At 36.9% G+C, this 20411-nt stretch overlaps 2 protein-coding genes across 2 annotated transcripts; both read right to left on the bottom strand.

Annotated features, from left to right (window-relative positions):
• Window positions 1–8212: 8212 nt before the first annotated feature.
• On the bottom strand, window positions 8213–9081 carry LOC109021912 (putative germin-like protein 2-1). Its single transcript, XM_019004645.2, has 2 exons — window positions 8964–9081; window positions 8213–8748 (listed from the first exon to the last, which is right to left on the bottom strand). The coding sequence occupies exons 1-2, from the start codon at window positions 9079–9081 to the stop codon at window positions 8213–8215; spliced, it is 654 nt and encodes a 217-aa protein (XP_018860190.2).
• A 3242-nt stretch (window positions 9082–12323) lies between these two features.
• LOC109020473 (putative germin-like protein 2-1) lies at window positions 12324–13118 on the bottom strand. Its single transcript, XM_019004643.2, has 2 exons — window positions 13007–13118; window positions 12324–12859 (listed from the first exon to the last, which is right to left on the bottom strand). The coding sequence occupies exons 1-2, from the start codon at window positions 13116–13118 to the stop codon at window positions 12324–12326; spliced, it is 648 nt and encodes a 215-aa protein (XP_018860188.2).
• Between the last annotated feature and the right edge of the window lie 7293 nt (window positions 13119–20411).

The following is a 20411-nucleotide window of genomic DNA, read 5'->3' as shown; positions in this document are numbered from 1 at the left end:
CTTAGTCCATTGTTACATTGTTGTATCTCCACTTCTAGTACCTCCGTAATCCTTCGAAAATTATATTATAGCACTGTAAGTATTTTTCCAAAGAACTTTTGAGATTTTAATGTATTTTTACATTAATTCATATTTATTCTGAACTGGTTGGTTGTGCCAGACTGAGTTCGAAGAGTAAAGTGGTCGGTTGGATTCGAGGATGGAGTTGTTGTGTGATTTAATGATGTTGGGTTTTGTTGGTTAATGAATATTTGTGTTGAGTCATATACAATGCATTTACATGCATATTCATGTCTGTAAATGAAAACTAGGTTTTCGTATAATTGCATACATGTTCATGTGTATACTTGAAATACTGGGTTTTCATGTGAGAAATGATTTTGAGTATGTTTGAAATGATTGGATTAACTGGTTTGAGAGAAAGGAAAAGAGACTGTAAGGATAGTGGTAAGCAGGGATGGTGGTATAGTCTCGCCTATGATTCCCACCTACGGTGCACTCGGTAGGGATGATGGTAGTGTCCTGCCTGTGATTCTTGCCTATAGTGCTATGATAGGTTCCCCTTATTTGGAAAGGAGCTGTAGGGATAATAGTAAGCAGGGATGGTAGTAGAGTCCTATATGTGATTCTTGCCTACGGTGCATGTGGTAGGGATGGTGGTCAATAGGGATGATGGTTGTCCCGCCTAAGATTCTTGCCTACAACGAAAGCTGTAGGGATTGTGGTAGTCCCACCTGTGATTCCCGCCTACGATGCACATGGTAGGGATGGTGGTAGAGTCCCGCCTGTGATTCCTGCCTACAGTGTATGATAAATGACTATGTTGGGCCATTTTCTCAGGTAATTGCCGGATTATAATTTAATGGTTACGAGCACCATTTTTTGAGAAAATCGTTGGTTTATGATTGGGCCATTTTCTAGGAAAATGGCAGATATTATTCTTGGCGTGTTTTGGGTCAAATGGTATTTTTGGCGTGCGTTGGGAAATAATCATTTTCGGGAAAAATGAGATTTTTGGGTCACATTTGTGTTTCATCATGTACTCATGTTTGTTGACTGCATTAATGCATTTTTATCTGTTGGGTTGCCTGGTTGTTAACTTGCTAAGATTCATAATCTGATGATATTCGATACTCTGCGGTACAGTTTTATGGTATCATAGATTTTGATGCAGATGGGGATGAAGAGCTGGAGGATTCGACTCCCCCAGAGAAGTGATTTGGGATCACTTGCTCGTGTATTGGGATTTGTCTTCCACTTTTTGGTTATGCATTTGGCGTGTATTATATTTATATTAGATAACTGTATAATTTTCTAAAGGCAATTTATTTTGGATATCTGTATTTAAATATCTGGTACTTAGTTGGCTAACTCATAATTAACTGCTGTGACTTTTGTTGTGCATTTATTGTATGTTGCACACACTTGAGCACTTATCATTGGGATGTGTGACTCATGTTGTCATCATCCCGACGTCACGATTCCCGCGTTTCTGTACGTAGGAGTCGGGGCATCACAACAAATATACACTAAGTATTAAAAGACCATTGACACAACTTCGATCTAAATAATTAAAATTCATGATTCCAAACCATATTACAGCAAAATAACTCAACTAAAATAGCCAAATAATACTCTAGACAACCCACACTTCAACCCAAAATACCATATAACAACTTCAATATTGACCTAAACACCCACCAAAACCAACGTCCACTCAAATAATCAATAAATCAAACCCATTTTAGCAACTCATAACTCCAAGCAACCACCAACAGCTCAACCAAAATTGCACTATACATTAAACATTTTTCTCCATTCACAACTCCACAAGAAAATCCAACACTTCTAAATGTTAATCGGCACCCAACAAGATGCACTACTATTTATTTCTAAAGCACAAATCCAACAAAACAAATTTTATTCTTCTTACACATGTAAACAAGTGACTAAGAAAGTTTACAACACGATCTTATACCTAGCGTCGTGTGGTGATTGGTGAAAGAAAGGAGCGATGCAACACTGTCTAGAGATGAAAATAATTCCCTGTGACTCAGTGAGAAAGTCATAATTTTGTTTCTTCAAGAGAGAAACAATACCCAACTATGTGAATAACTTACGGTTATGAGAAACCGAGTAAAACAATGAAATCACGGCACTACAACAAACATGAAGAAGCATGGAAAAATCCACCAAAACCACGGACTGCACTTTTTAAAAAAAAAAAAATTCTATTCAATAGCCATTTTGTGTGAGAGGAAGAGAGATGTGAAATCTTAGAGAGGAAAAGAGAAAAGACAAGGTTTACCAACTGGAGGAACTCTTGGCAACCCAAGTCTGAATTTTGTTTTACCCAAAATTGCAGCACCAACAATTATTAAACAATAGAAGGGCGCGAGAGAGAGAGAGGCACACTAATCTGCAAGGCATTAGGAGTGTAGAGAGGCATGAAGTCCAAACTAAAACAACGTGTGAAGAGAAAGGGTTACGGGGAGAGAAAAGCAGGGGAAGAAGTAACCAATAAGAGGAAAAATCGGAAAAGAAACTAATGGAAGGGATGCCCTATTGTTTACCCACAACGAGTCTAGTGACTCGTCATCAATGGTCGAGGGTCGAGGGTTGCGGAGTCTGTGCACTTGCACGTCATATTATTTACCCACAGCGAGTCTAGTGACTTGATATCAATGGTCAAGGGTCACGAAGTCTGAGGACTTGCACGCCCTATTGTTTACCCATAGTGAGTCTGGTGACTCTACATTAGTGGTCGAGGGTCGCAAAGTCTGAGAACTTGCACACCCTATTGTTTACCTATAGTGAGTCTGGTGACTTGACATTAGTGGTCGAGCTTCACCGGTCTGAGGACTTGTGCGCCTATTGTATACCCACAACAAATCTGGTGACTCGACATTAGTTGTTGAGGGTCGCGGAGTCTGAGGACTTACGCACCCAATTGTTTACCCACAACGATTCTAGTGACTCAACATGAGTGTTCTAGGGTTGCAGAGTTTAAAGACTTGCGCGCCTTATTGTTTACCCATATCAAGTCTCTGATATGTCGCCCTTGTGTTTTTCATGCCAAAGGGCATGACCTGGTAGCAGTATAGCCCTTGGTCTGTCACAAATGAGGTATTCTCCTCATTTACTCGATTCATTCAGATTTGGTGTTATACCTTGAGTAAGCCTCCACGAAGCTCAACATTTGGTGCCCTGACGTGGAATCAACGATCATGTCGATCAATGGTAGTGGGAAACTGTCCTTTGGGCATGCTTCGTTGAAGTCAGTGAAGTCCACACACATTCTCCATTTTCCATTGGCTTTTTTACTAGCACGACATTGGATAACCATTCAGGAAAGTGAGCTTCCCTGACAAACCCTACGGCAAGAAAACGATCAACTTCTTCGGCTATGGCCTTGTATTTCTCCATGCTAAATGACCTCATCTTTTGGTGGACTTTTTTTATGCCGGGGTCGACACAAAGATGGTGCTCAATGACTTCATTGTCTATTTCCAGGATGTCCTCGTGGCTCCATGCAAACACTTCTCTATGATCAACTAGCAGTTGTTTCAGGGCTTCTTGGACCTTAGGCTAGAGTCTGGTCCCAACCCGAGTTGTGGTTTTCAACCTCTCTGGGTGGAGGGCTACCAGTTCTAATGGTTTGTTGGGTTTTACTTGCTGCAAAATTTGTTCATCCTGCGTCTTTACACCTTGGTCAAGAAGGACCGACGGTTGGGATGAGACTTCATCTTGACCCTTGATGTTTGTTGTACAGAGGTCTGCTCCTCCCAACCTAAGCTCTTGAATGTAACATTCTCGTGCTAGGGCTCGCTCGCCTTGGACTTTGCGTATTGTCGCCTCTATCTGGAACTTCATCTTCAAATGGTAAGTAGAGGTGAGTGCTCTGAGGTTGTAGGATGAAGGGGCCTTGACGACAAGAAAGTCAATCATAGCGATGGCAATTTGGGCTCCCTTTCTGACTATGACATGTAGAGTTATCGTGCCCAAAGCTTGTACTACATCTTCCGAGAACCCCTTCAATTGCATGGGTGATGACCGCAGTTTGCTGGGGTCAATTCCCATTTTGGTGATGGCGCCACAAAAGAGAATATCGGCTGAGCTTCCATTGTCAATCAAAATTCCCTCGATGGTGTAGTTAGCAACCAACAGTGTTGCCATCAACGCATTGTCATGTGGGTACAAGATTCTTTCACAATCTTCTTCCAGAAAGAAATATTCTCCTTACTCCTCCACTTCGGCTGCTTGGGTGGTCTGTTGGTCAAGTAGACTTCCTCGTATCTCGCTCTGCAGGCGTTTGCTTTTCTTCCGAATGCTGAAGTTCCTCACCCAACAAACCCTCATGCTATAGTACATATCTCGCCCAAGGGTTCTCCGCCGCAGTTTGAATTCTGGCGAGGGTTATCTCAGTCGTCCCCCCTTGATGATCGTTGGCCTCTTGGACTTCTACTTCACTAGTTATCTGGATCTCGCTCTGTTCCTCGCCCTGGCACTGATTCTTCAGGCTCCAGGTGTTCTGCAATCAAGTGTTTCGATTTGCCGCCTCCCTACAGTTCCTCGACTTGCCTCTTTAGTGTAAGTAGTCCTCTGTCCAGTGGGTATCATTTCGATGATAAGCATAAAAATATCGTCCTTTTTTTAGTCTGGTGCCATTTGCTCAATTTGTCAATCGGTCTTCTGACCACACACTTAGGTTGCTGTGAGCAAACCTCAGGTCATGTCTCCTTGGGGGTGCTCACTTTTCACACCTTTTATCACTATATCTTCAGCGAGTCTTCTCCAATAGAATTTGCCCACTCAATCCCTGGAGGTCCTTATCTTCTTCTTTCATCTCCGCTTTCCACAACGCTATTAAAGCTTGCAATGTGTCTTCAGCATTGATGAAGTCGTCGGCCTTATCCATGAATTCTCTTAATGTTGACGGAGTACTCCGCGCAAGCTCTACCATGAATGGACTTTGGAGCCACACCCCCTAGAAAGGCTTCCAGCTTAATCTTCTCATCTTGGTCATTTGTAGTTAATCGATCTTTATTGAACCGGGTGAGGTATGCCTTCAGGCTTTCTCCCTCAATTTTGTTTGATGGTTTGGAGGTACGCCGCAGGTCGTCTTCGCTTCCTGTTGGCCATGAATTGTGATAGGAATCGCTTGGCTAATTCCTAAAAAATTTCGATCGATCCCAGTCATAGTGCCCCGAACCAGCTTCTCGCCACATTTATATTAATGTGACATTTATCAATAAATCATAAATAAGTTATCAAAGTGTAAGTCAGAGGCTAACTTACAAACTTTCTGAAGTTAGAAAATCGATGCAGCTGTAATCAAAGCTATTCTAAGTTAGGATTTGAACCACTAAGGAAGATGTTCATAATCAAAAGAGCTCAAAACATGCTAGATGATCAACACAAGATATGAATTTATAACTTATCATGGCATGCTTTCAACCTCAAATTTTATTCCAAGACATTAGTGAATCATATAAAATCATATTAAGACATTCCATGGCTAAAAATTAAACCCAAGTAATTTATTCATTCAATATTTCCACATTGACCCGGTTTGTATTTAGCATGGTAATCCTCAATAAAACTCAATTAAAATTCCATTCATATGCCATAAATTAAAATCTAACATGCTATGCTAACACTAAACATAGGATAGGGCAATGTTACTTACAACAATTATGGCCCTTGAGCTCTCAACACAACCTCTCTTCAAGAGGTCTCTCAAACACACTCGGTTTCACTCTTTCTTCACACTAAGAGGGGATGGCTCTCAAGAACTCAAGAGAAAGCTTTGAGGAGTGGTGTGAGGAAGTGAGGAGGTATTTATAGGGCTTCATGGAGGGCGATGGAGTGTGAAGGAGGTATTTATAGGGCTTCATGGAGGGTGAGGGGCATGGGTTTGGATGAAGAAGATGTTTGGGATTGTAAGAAGTGGGCGATGGAGTGTGGAGGTGCATAAATTCAGTTTGTGACATCTTAGTGAAGGTGACTAGTGTTCAAACTCCCATCATTTCAACATTTTCAATGCTGCATTGTCTGTAAGGGTGCAGGTGCTACCATGGTTCAGAAAATCAAAACAAAATGAAATGGATGGCAAGTGAGGTCAATCTATATGCAGTCGTGTAGGGGTCTTCAAAGGCTGGCTAGATTTCATCACCTCTTTGTCTTTTCTTCGTGGCTTTGTTTTTCAGATATGATGATTCCTTTGGATGGTTTTTCAGGTGGTGGAAGGTGGGGGGACTAGCTTCCAAGTGATCATTTAAGAGCAGGTCATGGAAGGGGGTGAAATGGGGGTGGTTGCTGAGTGACCTCTTGTCTTAATGCCAATCGGTTTTAGCATTTCTTCGGGGACAAATTGGTCTATAATCTCATGAGTACTTGAGGTACTTGAGGGACCACCTCTTAGGGATTGGAGGGAAGGGATTGTGGCGTGTAGGTGGCTCAACAAAGAGCAAAAAATTCTCGAATGGTTAAAGGTCCTCGGTTTGGTTCCAACTAAACTCCCTAAGGACATGGTTGGGTTTTTAGCTAGATTTATTGGAGCCATTTCGTCCAATGCTAAGTCTGAACTTTGAGTGATGTGGTGAGGTGTGAATAGTGAAATTTCCCTTGAAAATTTGGTAGAAATGGCATGAACTAGGGGCTAGTTTGATGAAGTGCACATGGTGGCACCTAGGTGCTGATTGGTGGTTATTTGGGCAATGGCATGGCTTAGTTCCAATTGGCATGTGTTGCGTCAATCCTAACCTTCTAGGTTAGTCTAAGAACAATGTAAATTAATAATAAAAACCAAAAAATTCAGATCATAAATGTGAAGAAAATATTTTAAAGAAAACCATGCAAAAAACAAGATTTGAGGTTTCTAATCATGGGTGAGATTAATAGTACTTCTTAACTCAAGATAGAAGCTTAACCATAGTTGGGAGGGAACCCTAGGGGCGTGTGGTTCATCTTGGGCTTGAGGGAACCCAGTGGTATGCTGTATGTGGGTCTCATTGAAAGACAAGGCTTTTGAGCTTTATGGGTTAGGGTTGTTGGGTCTTAGGTACATATTTGAGGGCTTTGGTGTGGGTTCTTGTATAGACCTTATGTCCATATTTGTGGGGCTTACCTATTGACTCAAAGGTCTACTAAGTTGGATCCCAATCTTAAGTCTTTCTTAGGTTGGACCAATGGCCTTTACTCTCATCAAGTTAGGTCCAATGACTTTATGTCCATCACATATTGGGCCTAATTTCTAAGGTTCTTCAAGAAAGGCCTAGACCCTTATAAGTTCTAAATGGGTCTAGGGCTTATGGTACTTATTTTTAGCCCATCTCATTCTTAGTGAATTAGGGCCCTAAATAAAACATGCTTGGGCTACTTCTAAATCCATCCACACTAAGCCTTTTAGCTGAGCCCATAAATATGCCATGTGTCATACCACTATTGGCCTCTTGCTAATTACCCAAAAAATTATTAAAAATACTAAATTTCTCCAATAATTGTAACTAAACCCAAAGCGTGATTCTCATGCCAACTTAGATTCTAAAAAAAATAAAATAAAATTATCACGTCTTAAACTAGTTAGGATCTTAAGTGCTAAACTCAAGTCCTAAAGTGATTTTTAAGCGAGGGGTTACATCATCGCCACATAAAGGTCATCATGACTCAACCACGTAGATGTGTTTCTTTTTTCCTTAATATGTTTTCTTCAGGAAATTGTAATTAAATAAAAATAAAAATAATATTATATAAGATGGAAGGAAAGATATTAAAACGAAAAGAAAGTCCATAAGATCCATACTTAACGAGAGAAAAGTAAAAAGGGAAAAAAAATCATAACATAAGAATTAGAGAAATACTTTAGTTAGGAAAAGATTTGATAAATGTAAACTTACAGATTGATGTAGCTTAATGTAGTACGTTAGATTGTAAAATTACTTTTATTGTAAAACAAAACTAATCTATCATATGAAATCATATTAGCTCATGGGTTTACTTTTATATATGGATCTTTTTGTGGTTGTATCAATTTTCATAAAATTATAAATTGAACAAATACAACACTCCTAAACATCATTAACAGAGACAAAAAATCATTACAAAATCATAACTGAATGAAAAAATAATATTGCACATGTACGTACAAGAAACACACAAATCATGCAGACACTAATACAATTAACAAATACGCCAACTGCTAACGTAATGTCTAGAACTTGGACTGGATATGGGTGATGACATTCTTATCCACCTGGAATGCCTTCACTAGAATGTCGCTCGCAATATCCGGATTCGACCCAAATACAGCATTTGCTATGGTGATAACACCAGGGTTTTGACTGCTAAGAGCGGCAATGGCGATGGCATTTCCATTCCCAACATTTCTTTGGTAATGGATGAGGCCAACTGGGAATACAAACACATCACCCTTCTGTATCACTTTTGTGACATGGCGGTTTTCGGGATTAGAGGTGACGAACCCAACTTCAAGACTACCTTCCAAGACTGTCAAGATCTCGGAGGCACGAGGATGGGTGTGGGGAGGGTTGATGCCCCACGGTGCATAGTCAATACGGGCAAGTGAAATGCCAAGAGTGTTAAGTCCTGGTACTTGGGCGGCTGTCACAGGGGTCACCTTTGAACCAACTAGATTTGATGTGTTGCCTGCTATTTGTAGTCCACTGGAGGAAAAATCGTTGGCTTGAACTGTCTTAGGATCCTTGCATGCCAAACCATTGACGACCACTGCATGCAATGAAGCATAATATATAAATGAGAAACAAGCAAGCTGATTATTGAATTAATGTTTCTACTTTCCAAAATGAAAAGAGACACGCATGCATCATGTAAAACCTCTAGTTTTAGTTGATCTAAAGCTATATATGGATTGAAACAGCTTGCAAATTAGAATGAAAGAAAACATGCATGATGTCTTTTAATTAAGGTCCTGCCTGTTGTACCTTGACTTTTGGTATCTGCAACACAGAAATCTTGGAGAGGAGTATTATCCGATGCCAATGCGGCAGTGAAAGCCAAATTAGCCAGAAGTCCTAACAGGAGAAAGCGAGAGGCCGCCATTGGCAAAGTGTATGAGCAGGCCTGAAGCAAATATATATGGAAGATAAGTTCTACAGAGAGAGAAGAGATCAAAAGAGTTATTGAGATCTGAGTTGTGAAAATACTTGTTTACAAGCTTCCTATATATAGGAGTTAGAGGCTGATCAGAGACAATAATAATGCAAATTAATTCGACACCATGCATTAATAAGAATTAGAAGCAGAGAAAGATGATCATCAGCCTCCAATCAGGTAGTCTCCTGGCATTAAATTAAGATGCAGGCTTTCTAAGCTGGTTTTAGATATTATTTTTGGGGCTGGCTATTATTAAATCATGTGCTGGCCGACGCGCTAGGAATTGATCAAAGAGTTATACCGGCCAGCTTTTATTTCTACATAATATTTGACCAAATACAACGCCAAATCCAAGTGGAAGGACGGTATATATATATAGTGGTTCATTGAAAAGCCATTTTCTTTTTTCTAGAATTTAATTAGAGAAAAAAAAAAACGATAGCAAAACATGATTAATTCAAATGAATTATTATTTTATAACAAATTCGATATTTTAAAGCTGCTAGATGATGATCATGATCTATTAATTGATCCTACCTACATGCATGATTCTCATCATGAGAATGAGAAATTCAAATAAAATATAATACGATGGAGTAAATAGGCGGTTCAAATCCCTTTAGCAATTGCAAGAATATTTAATTTCTTTCACTAGTTTACAAATGAGTAGCATAGCTCATTTCCTCGCTCTATTAAGGATCGATCGATGGTTGTTATTCGATAATGAATGTAATGTAAAACTAGTACTATATATATTATATATTTATTTTCAAGAATATATATCCGATATATATTTTTTATAATATTAGATACAGTTATAGGTCGTGTAAATAACGTCGTACATTCTTTTTAAAAATTTAAAATAGAGTGGCCGGTTCAATAATTAAAAAATTAATTTTTTTATCATCACAATTTATTAACTTTTCAAAAGAAACATGTGATATTTGTACCTTCTGATTATAAATATCATTTTTCATGAAAAATAAAAAAACATGTAATATTAATTATGGGTTGTGGCCTTTAAACATCTATTGTACATTCGGGTTGGTATTTTTTACCAGTATTAGTCGTCCACAACCTAATTCTATAATATATATTTATATATATAGAATTAGGTCAGTGGGTTCTATTAATTTCTAGCTAATTATGAAATGCTAGTGCATGCACGTATTTTTTTGTTTTTGGATAAAAAATATCAGTTAACACTATATGAAAAATGGGTTTTTATGATCAATTTATTGTAACTAAAAGACTATTTGCAACCAATTTTAATTATAAATAGTCATTTCATTAAAATTAATTGGTCGCAAATAAACAGTTTTCTTGTAATGGTTGGTACGTAACCAGCTCAATATATGAATTTATATTTTTTTTCTTAATGATTAAGAATGTCTAAAACATGTTTATATAAGAAAAAAGGAAAAAATTATTTGCACTAATGTGCATATTTGGGAGAATAGATATCTCTTATATTATATATAAAAGTGTCTATCCGCATATTAATAACGTTTTGTATTTGATGGGCAAGCTAATTATCTGTCTTTGAGGTTCTAAAATATTTTTAGTTCGATGGAAAAAATTAACTCCTTTAAGGTTTATATTTAGATGATCGATGACTCTTGTTTTGTTTTTCATATTTTTCTTAATGTCTATTTTGCCTTAATTAGATTTTAATATATCTTAAATAAAATTACATTTTTACCCCTGTATTTATGACCCGCTTTTGATTATGTTCTGGTGCGATTTTTTAAGAATAACACCCTATGGTATGAGTTATTTAAAAAATAAGACAATTCAATATTTCAAAAATAAGACAATCATATAATACAAAAAAATCCAACTCCTTGAAACAAGTTATATATTTAACTATCTTCTTGATAGCATGATCGAATGTGAAACAAATATATATATACTTTTTGGCTTTACTTATGCCTTTTAGCTAAACTCATATTTGCATGTTTGAGCACAAGTACTAGTGGGCTCAACAAATTTTAGCCAAAATTTGATTAGGAAACTTACTTTTACAAATTTAGCTAGTCTCTTTTCATCAACATCAAATAACAGACTCAACAAATCTATCACTATTCTATTAAAATATTAATTTTTTATTTTTCATTTATTTTAATTCTAATTGTAATTTGAATATTTACTCATTATTAAAAAACTACACATTAATTTTCTAACGTTCAAATTATTCCTAACAGATATAATTTTCTAATGATTTAGTTTTTTTACAAGGCCATATTCTTTCAATTGATATATTTTTTGAACTTTTTCCAAATCACAATTTACATTAACATATTAAACTCAATGACATTTTCTTTTTTGAACTTTTTTTTTTACAATCGTTGCAGCTACGCGCCAGAGTTTCAAAGAGAGGAAAGCAGCACAACTTCATCTTTTTCACTTTTTTCACCTTTTCTCTTGCGTGGGAGACCAAAATAGCAGTAAGATAGAATTATTTTATTATGAGAATAATATTTAGTCAGCCAAATAACCTTAGGCTATAATCACTGTTCATTTGTTGAGTCCATTACAGTGGTTTATTGTGCACCTTAGCTAAACCTTGGCCAAATTTTAGATTTATTGATCCCACTAATAGTACTCTGGCCTATCTATCCTTGGTTTGCTATTTTAATTGCTACTTTCGGATTAACAATTGTCTTTTATAACTGATAAAACTCAAACATTTCACATTGTTTAGTTCATTGTCATGTTAAAAATTCTTACTTCTCCTAATTGAAGATTCTTAGTCTTAATAATTTGTACTAATTGATATGCATTTTGAAGGTTATATTTTTTATCATATAAAAAAAGAAACAACACTTTCTTTTCTGGGTGTGAAATTATCATGCCAGTTGCCTGGAAAATGTACTCGACCCATTCTATAAAAAGAACGATGAGATTACAGATGGAAAGAAAGAGAACAAATGGATAACGATGTCCACAATTATTACCATATTTTTTGAGAGAGAATTCCAAAGAAACAACACAACATATAAGAAATCTATGAATCCAACAAATGCACTATTAATTCCTTCAAAGAATTATTGTTGACTCGACATGAAGAAACGACTAAACAGAAAAACAACTTTGCAGATAAACTGTCCCGAGACCATTGTCAAACACAAATGCAGACATTAATTATACAATCAACGTTAAATATTACAACAATCTTGGCGGCCTGTCTAGAACTTGGATTGGATATTGGTGACGACATTCTTATCCAGCTGGAAAGCCTTAACTAGAATGTCACTTGCAATATCCGGTTTCGACCCAAACACAGCATTAGCAATAGTGATAACACCAGGGTTTTGACTGCTGAGAGCGGCAATGGCGATGGCATTTCCATTGCCTAAATTTCTTTGGTAATGGATGAGGCCAATTGGGAATACAAACACATCACCCTTTTGTAGCACTTGTGTGATCTGGCGGTTCTCTGGATTAGAGGTGACGAACCCAACTTCCAGACAACCTTCTAAGACCAACAAGATCTCAGAGGCACGAGGATGAGTGTGAGGAGGGTTGATGCCCCATGGTGCGTAGTCAATACGAGCAAGTGAAATGCCAAGAGTGTTGAGTCCTGGAATTTGAGCAGCTGTCAATGGGGTAACCTTTGAACCGACTGGATTTGATGTATTGCCAGCCATATGAAGTCCACTGGCGGAAAAGTCATTGGCTTGAACCGTCTTAGGATCCTTACATGCCAAACCATTGACGACCACTGCATGCAATGAAGCATAAAATAAATAATAAAGAAAAAGCTTATTCAAGAAGCTTCTACCTCCCCAAATCAAAACTGACATGCCTAGCGAGTTGAAATTTGCAAATTACCACAAAACCAGACATATATGTTAGGTTCATTTTGTACCTTTACTGTTTGTATCCGAGACACAGAAGTCTTGGAGAGGACTATGATCCGTGGCCAATGCGGCAGTAAAAGACAAAGCCAGAAGTCCTAGCAGGAGAAAGCGAGACGCCATTGCCAAAGCACTGTATGAGTACTGAGAAGTTGCTATATATATATATATATATATGGAAGAGGATGTTGTATAGAGAGTCTAGAAGAGAGTAACTGAGATTTGAGCTGTGAAAGAATTGTGTACGCAGCTTCCTATATATAGGAAGAGAATGAGAGAATAATGCGAAGATGTCATTAAGAAGCAGAGAAAGAGTCTCCAACACCGGCGCTCCATGCTTACAAGTGATGGAGATCAAAGCAAGCAATTTCCAGGAAATCTCCTTTACAATATATTCTGGCTACTGGCTAGCTAAGGTTTCACCAGCTATGATTTTGTGGCCGGCTAAGAAATATTCTGGACAGAGAAAGAATTATATCTTATCGACGTACGCGTTTAATCTCTGACCAAATACATCCATGCAAGTCCGATCGAGTACTGGAAGGACGGTAGATTCTGCTTAGATTAAAGCCTGCATTATTTATAACATTAATTAATCTATGATCTGTTAAAGACGATGACCTTTTCATTGATCCTAGCTATTACTTTCTCGCTGGAATAAAAGAAAAAAGCTGAAAAAAGGATGATCTAGAACGTCGATGGACGAATAAATAGTTCAAATTCCGCTTTTGCATGCAATAGCTAGCAAGAATTTGTTTTTATCTTGCTGGTGATATATGTTGCATGATTGATCCCAGGGAATTAATTTGCATTGTTTTTCGGTTCTTAGGGATCTCTTGAATAACGGCGAGGCCATATGATACAAATATAAAAATTAAATAAGAAAGTATTATAACTTTATCGAAGGCTCTGATCACTGGTTTAAATTATTTAATTAAGAATTTAATTAAGAATTGATAACTGAACTATCTTGAACTATTATCGCGTTCTCTCTTAAAGATATCTTGTATATCCAACATCCTAACAAGACAAAGTATTGATAAACAATTTAAATACCGTCCGGGATAATAAGAATGGATATATCTATCTATCTATCTATCTATATATATATATATATATATATGAAAAAAGCTAGTTTGGCCCTAGGTTTGTTCCCTAGATTTGATCGCTATTGCTTTTTAATTTTTTTAAATGTTTAAAAAATTTACTACTAATGATTTGTGTGTTTCTCACTTCAACGATTTCAGTTTTTTGCCGCGACAACTTTTGCCGCAATAAGCTGGAAAAATTGCCGTAAAGCACCAATACTGACAAAATCTAGTGGCCGCACGTTTGTAGATAATAAAACACCAATTTAAGTATGTAATTCAACAAAAGTACACTTTGTGGCAAATGTCTACTTATTATGGCAACTCCTGTCGTTGCTAATATGAAAAAACCCCGATAGAAATATGTCAATCAGATCATTCAACATCGCACACTATACTTAATTGCCGCGCAAATATGTTGCCACAAATATATCTTTTTCATCAAGAAATTATGTCACTATTCCCTTTCTCCTACAAATAGTAATCGCCGTAATAGATTATTATTGGCAGGATACGTTGCCACAAAAGTTGTTCTCCTGCAAAGTGACATCATCAAAACAGGAGTTTAAAGATGAGAAGTATTGTTGGCTCCTAGTTCTATTAACAATTTGATACCGCTGCTAAAAGAGAATTACGTCAAGCAGACATCACCAACAAACATCTCTATTGACAAAAAGTTTCGTTGAAAATAATTTTATTGTCAATTTGATCCTGCTGCTAAAACAAAAATTCCCACAAATATGCTTCATAAAAAATATTGTTTCCTCAAAAACTTGTCATAAAAAAAAAGTTTCGCCCAACACTATAGTACTAATCAAGATGCATGCAGGTCTAAAATGTTGCCACTAAAACATCTTTTTTTGTTAGGTTACATTGTGGGTAATAGAACACTCCAGCTATATATATATATATATATATATATATATATATATATATATATATATCACATTCGGTTGCTTTTGAGGGAGAAATATTTACTGCTCATTACATATTAGTCAAATTTGATGCCCATATTTTCTACCTGTAATGGTCTTTGGCCATCATTTTTCCAATGATTTTTATAGATTTTTACCATTTTTATAATGATCAATATGACATAATGGAGCACTACTAATGAAAAGAGTTAGAATGTTCACACAATCTGAATATACTTTGTTGATAACACTGCTGCATAAATGCCATCATAAAAAAAACTGAATTGATATAAACTCTATCAACTCCAAAACTAGCTAAAGCACTTCCATATATACACACATATGTTATCATTAAACATGATCCACATAAAATGCCAACTTTACAATTAGCCAATATAAATAACATAGCAAAACAGGAATTTCCAACAATATGGCAACTTGCAGAAGCAATTCATATATCTAGATTCCAGAACTGCATGTTAAAGGACTTGATTTACATGTCCAAAACAAGAGCTATGGTCTTGGCTTAAAAACACATTTCCTCCAAATCACTTAGTCTCTTAGGCAGCATTGTCTCTTTAAAATGGTTGCAACTTTCAATCCCCTTGCTAATTGATCAAATAATGTTGCATAAAAATAACAAGATAACCTTATCCATTACTATCATGTTATTAATAAATGTGGAGGCTAGCAGACTGGAATAACTCTAAGTAGAGATAGATCATGAGTAACTTTCTACCCTTAATGATAGTTTCTGGATTCATGCAATGATTAATTCTAGCTTAAATATCCACTATGTAAAAAAATCTGCAACATTATATTCTATCTTAAATATCCAATGGAAAAACAATCTGCACATTATATGCTATTGATGGGAACCAAGATGGACCTAGTCTTAAAGATCATTTGCAACTTCCAGATGGGCCAAGAAGATCAAGGAGACAGTACAACGATTGATGCAATCTACTTGGGATGAGTTTAGCAAGAGCCTAGGGGCTTGAAAGTTGAAGATCCAGTTTTGATTCATTTCATCAGCTATGGAAGACGGCAACGACAGGACTTAAAGGCTTTGGACTCTTGAATGGTTTCAACTTATTTAATTCATTTAAATAACTTATTTTATTAGTTTAGAATAATTGAGTTTATTATGGGAAGCACTTAAGGGGCCTATGCAAGGGCATGTTGGGAAAGTTATTATTTTATTGAACTAGGGTTAGGGTTACTGTAGCCGAGTTACTGTAGCGCTGTACTGTAGCCACGACACTGTTCATCCAGGGGCACTTTTGGAAGATGGAGGTTTATTTTGGCTAGGGTTTCATTAGGTCTTGCTTTAAATACTCTATGTAGCCTCATTTTAATGAAGTTTATGAAGTTTTATGAAATTTGATGATTTATTCATTGTGAGTTGAGTTTTGCTCCTCTTGTTCTTAATTGAACTTTTGAACTTATTAAAGGTAAATCACAACCTTTGTGGCATTCCTCCTTTGTAATCTGGGTTCTTGAGACGGGTTCTTCAATGGGTCTAGATTTTAATATAATCTAGGTTCTTGAAACGAGTTCTTATCAGGTCTAGGTTCCCCATCCATTGAATTTATTTTGGCTTTCTTGGGGAGTTTTCAAATTGACTATGGGTTCAAGGGAATCCATTCCCGCGGGTTCATATCATTTGGTATTTAGAGCAAGGTTTCCAATCAGGTCTGATTCTATCTTTTACTTCTAGCATCCTTTAATTTAATTCTAGGGCTTCATTGTTCTAGGGTTGCCAAAAAAAAAAAAAAATAGAAACAAAAAGTTGGCTGCCGAAATTCTTAGGATTTTGGGTTTGGCTGAAATTTGCATCACCTAGGGTTTCAAAATTCTAAGGTTTCCCTGCATCTCTAAGTTTATCTATGGCTTGGAGTGCTGTTTCATTGATTCTCTTCTACTTCGTTGTCGTGCTTGAATTCAATTGCTTGATTTTTACAATTGAATATTGCTATTTGTGATTTAATTAGAGGAAAGAAAAGAAAAAAAAAATTCGAAAAAAAAGGAAAAGAAAAAAAAAAATCGAAAAAAAAGGAAAAGAAAAAAAAAATTCGAAAAAAAAAAGAAGAAGAAGAAAAGAGAAGGTAGCATATTCAAAGTTGCTACAGAGTTACAACAAAGAGAAAGAAAGTATTTGTTGATTGAGCTTTTATTATCATAGGAGCTGATTACATCTTTCTAGTTGGTATCTTGTTCTATGATTACTCTTTCCCTCATATAAATTCCTTGAGTCTCGTGTCATTTTATTCATTCATTGTTTTTTTGATCTATATTACTAGTTGGAATAATACAAGGCTGTATTGTCTTGATTTAGTTCAACTAGTTCTTAAAGAACTTGAGCGGAAAAACTATTAAGGTAAAAGGCAAGAGAGTACGAGACTATTATTGGGAAAAAGCCATTAAGAGTGACACACGAGTGGAGTGCCATTATTAGAGTGTAAACAAGTAAGTGAGTGTATGAGGTTTTCCACTGACATTGTTTTTGTGCAGCATTTTATGATGTCTCATAGAAGTGACTCATCACCAAAGGGTGTGGCAGATAATTCATTCTTTGTGTTGCAAGCCATGCAACAACAGTTTGAGGAGTTGAACTTGGTGTTGGGTGAAGTGAGGGATAGGATGGATCATCAAGATGTGGTAATTAGAAACCTTCATGGAAGGAGAGATAGGAGGCGTCCTGAGTTTAGTGTTGAAAATGGGTATGAGAATGAAGAGTATGGTGATTCTCTTGTTACCAAGCATGTAACACCCCGACCACGAGGGTCCGGAGAGTTAACTCATATTACCTAAAAGTCATTTCCAAATAATACTTTTAAAATAAACCAGAATCTCCATAACATATTAACCTATTTGTTCAACACAAATATCCATGTTCCTACATAAGGGCACATCAGTGGTGTCTCATTGATATAGATAAACTTTTCCACAAGGACTAAAAATATCCAATACTCAACATACTAAAGCCACATAAAATATCAACGCTACCAAAAGACTCTCAAAAAGTCATTGTACCCTAGGGTACATAGTCTTCTATGATCCACAAAATTTGCAAGTATACCCTATTTCTGATTTCCAGCTGTTGCATCAAAATTATCTGAAACATATTATGGAGATAGGGGTGAGTTATCAACAACTCAGTAAGCAGAGAACATATACTAGTATGCAAACATGAGCATTTACAGATTTCATAATGCAGAACAAAACACTTTTTATTTTCAGAATGCAGAGTTAGAACATGTTATAAAAATATCAGAGCGAAAGTTCAAAAATATTCTTATTCAAATTCTTTTGGCATAGCATAACTGACCGCCACCGTACCAGAGCATCATATCGCATCAGAGGCCATGTTTAACCCCCGTGGTAGGGTTGTGCAAACCCCGGTAGTTAACCGAGCAGAAATAGAATGTGAATCTTCCCCTTATTTATTCTCGGAGCCCCGAGTGTGCACACAGGAAAGACCACCAGAAAACCACTTTGTTTCCAAAGTGGGTGCACCAGAAACAGAACAGTTGGTACCAACCCAAACAGAAGCCACTATTAGCACCCGTGGTAGGTCAAATAGGTCACCATCCACAAACTACATCCCGATTCAGAATGTCATGCCAAAAGTTTTCAGAAATTACATCATATCAGAATACAGAACATCTTCAGAACAGAACAGAGTTTTCAGAAATCACATAATATCAGAGTACAAAATATCTTCAGAACAGAATAGACTTTTCAGAAATCACATCATATCAGAGTACAGAATATCTTCAGAATAGAACAGAGTTTTCAAAAATCACAAAACATAATTTTATACACAAACTTTTGTATTCGCTCTCTTTTACACAATTCAGAAGTAAAATGCAAAATAGCTCATGTCTACACCAGTCATGCCAGAAAATATTTTATTCTTAAACAGAATCTCATGAGTAATGCAGAACAAATAACTAAGGTAGTTCAAATCTCTTTTCATGACAAAACATGCATATTTTCAAAAATCAACCTTAGTCCATTTTATTTTTATGCAAATCTAGCATAGGAACCCCGCTTACCTGAACAACTTAGCTTTTCAGAATTTTCCTCAAAATGTCGAGTCGACTATAAATCATCACCTATAAAAATTATTTACGTAATTTCTGTAAGTTTTCAATCAATCAAGGATTTCGATATTTAAGCCTAAGTTTCTAAAACAACCTATTTTAATTCCTCAATACCTAAAATTCTCTTAACTAAAAATATCATTACTTTCTAAATTCATCAATATCGACTTAAACGAATCCGTACTGAAGAGAGAAATCGAATAAATATTATGATAAATTAATACCGATGTCGTATTATTGATTAATAAAATACTATGGTTATTTAAAAAATCCCATAAATTAAGGCCAACTTAAAAAAAACAGTTCAATTGAAAACTAAATAGCTCGAATTAACCATAGAATCATTTTTTTTTTTTTTTGGTATAATGGAAACCAAGCCCATTCATTAAAACACAACCAATAAACCAAGCCCATTAAAACTAAATCCATTAAACTAAATCCACGTAACAATATATATGAAAACGGATCAACATGTAGAAACACTTAAAAACAAGTTTGAGGTGTTTTACGGAAAAAGTCAAGGCCAAAGGCCTGATGGCAGTTTCGTAGTTGCTAGGAATATCATGACATAAAGTTTAAAACTACCTGTTAATATTTTTCAAACAATGTCAAGTTTTTGCTTGTTTCTATATAAACATAAAACTCAACAAAAGGAAATAAAAAGAAACCAAAGGTGGAGGTGCGACGAGGCTCACTGTGAGGGAGAAGTGGTCGCGGCAGAGAGAGGGGCGTGAGATTCAGAGAGAGGGAGAGAGAAGTAATCTGAGAGAGAGAGTGAACGTGATCAGAGATAGAGAGAGAGAGAGAGAGAGAGAGAGAAAGAGGTAGAGCTGAAACTGAGAGAGCGGGTAAAAGTGAGAGAAGAGGTGGAGGGGGAGATATGGCGAGGGAGTGTCCGTGGCTTACCGAGGGGCAGAGGTGGCACGGACACGGGGAGGGAAAACTGATGGTGGTGCGACGACGGCTGGCGGTGAGGATTGCCAAGTTGGCGGCACACGAATGGAGGGAAAAACTCCTCTGTTTTTAGGTGTGAAAACAGGGGAGGGAAAACTTAACCGGCGGCTGAGAAACCGAACGTGGAACTCGGAGGGACGGTGGCGCAGGGCTGGGGGTGGGACTCCGAGTGATTGAGGTACCGGCGAGACTATGTGTGGTGGAGTTGCTGCACGAAAAAGGCTCGGCGGGTGGCGGCTTATTGTTGCAGTCCGAGGCTTCGGTTTGGTGTTTTTGCAGAGAAACAATGGTCTTCTGTGAAGAGGGAACCGAGCGGCACTAGTCTAGGGTTGAGAAAACTTAAACTTATAT

This window comes from Juglans regia, chromosome 4, assembly GCF_001411555.2.
Source record: "Juglans regia cultivar Chandler chromosome 4, Walnut 2.0, whole genome shotgun sequence".
Lineage (NCBI taxonomy): Eukaryota > Viridiplantae > Streptophyta > Magnoliopsida > Fagales > Juglandaceae > Juglans > Juglans regia.
The sequence above is the reverse complement of the archived record's forward strand: the minus strand, read 5'-3'. Positions and strand labels throughout refer to the sequence as shown.

Excerpts from the sequence above, each read along its gene's own strand:
- LOC109021912 (XM_019004645.2), bottom strand. The coding sequence starts at position 9,081 with ATGGCGGCCTCTCGCTTTCTCCTGTTAGGACTTCTGGCTAATTTGGCT. Across the intron at positions 8,749-8,963 it reads TGCAGATACCAAAAGTCAAG|TGGTCGTCAATGGTTTGGCA; the intron begins GTACAACAGGCA and ends CATTGCATGCAG.
- LOC109020473 (XM_019004643.2), bottom strand. The coding sequence starts at position 13,118 with ATGGCGTCTCGCTTTCTCCTGCTAGGACTTCTGGCTTTGTCTTTTACT. Across the intron at positions 12,860-13,006 it reads CTCGGATACAAACAGTAAAG|TGGTCGTCAATGGTTTGGCA; the intron begins GTACAAAATGAA and ends CATTGCATGCAG.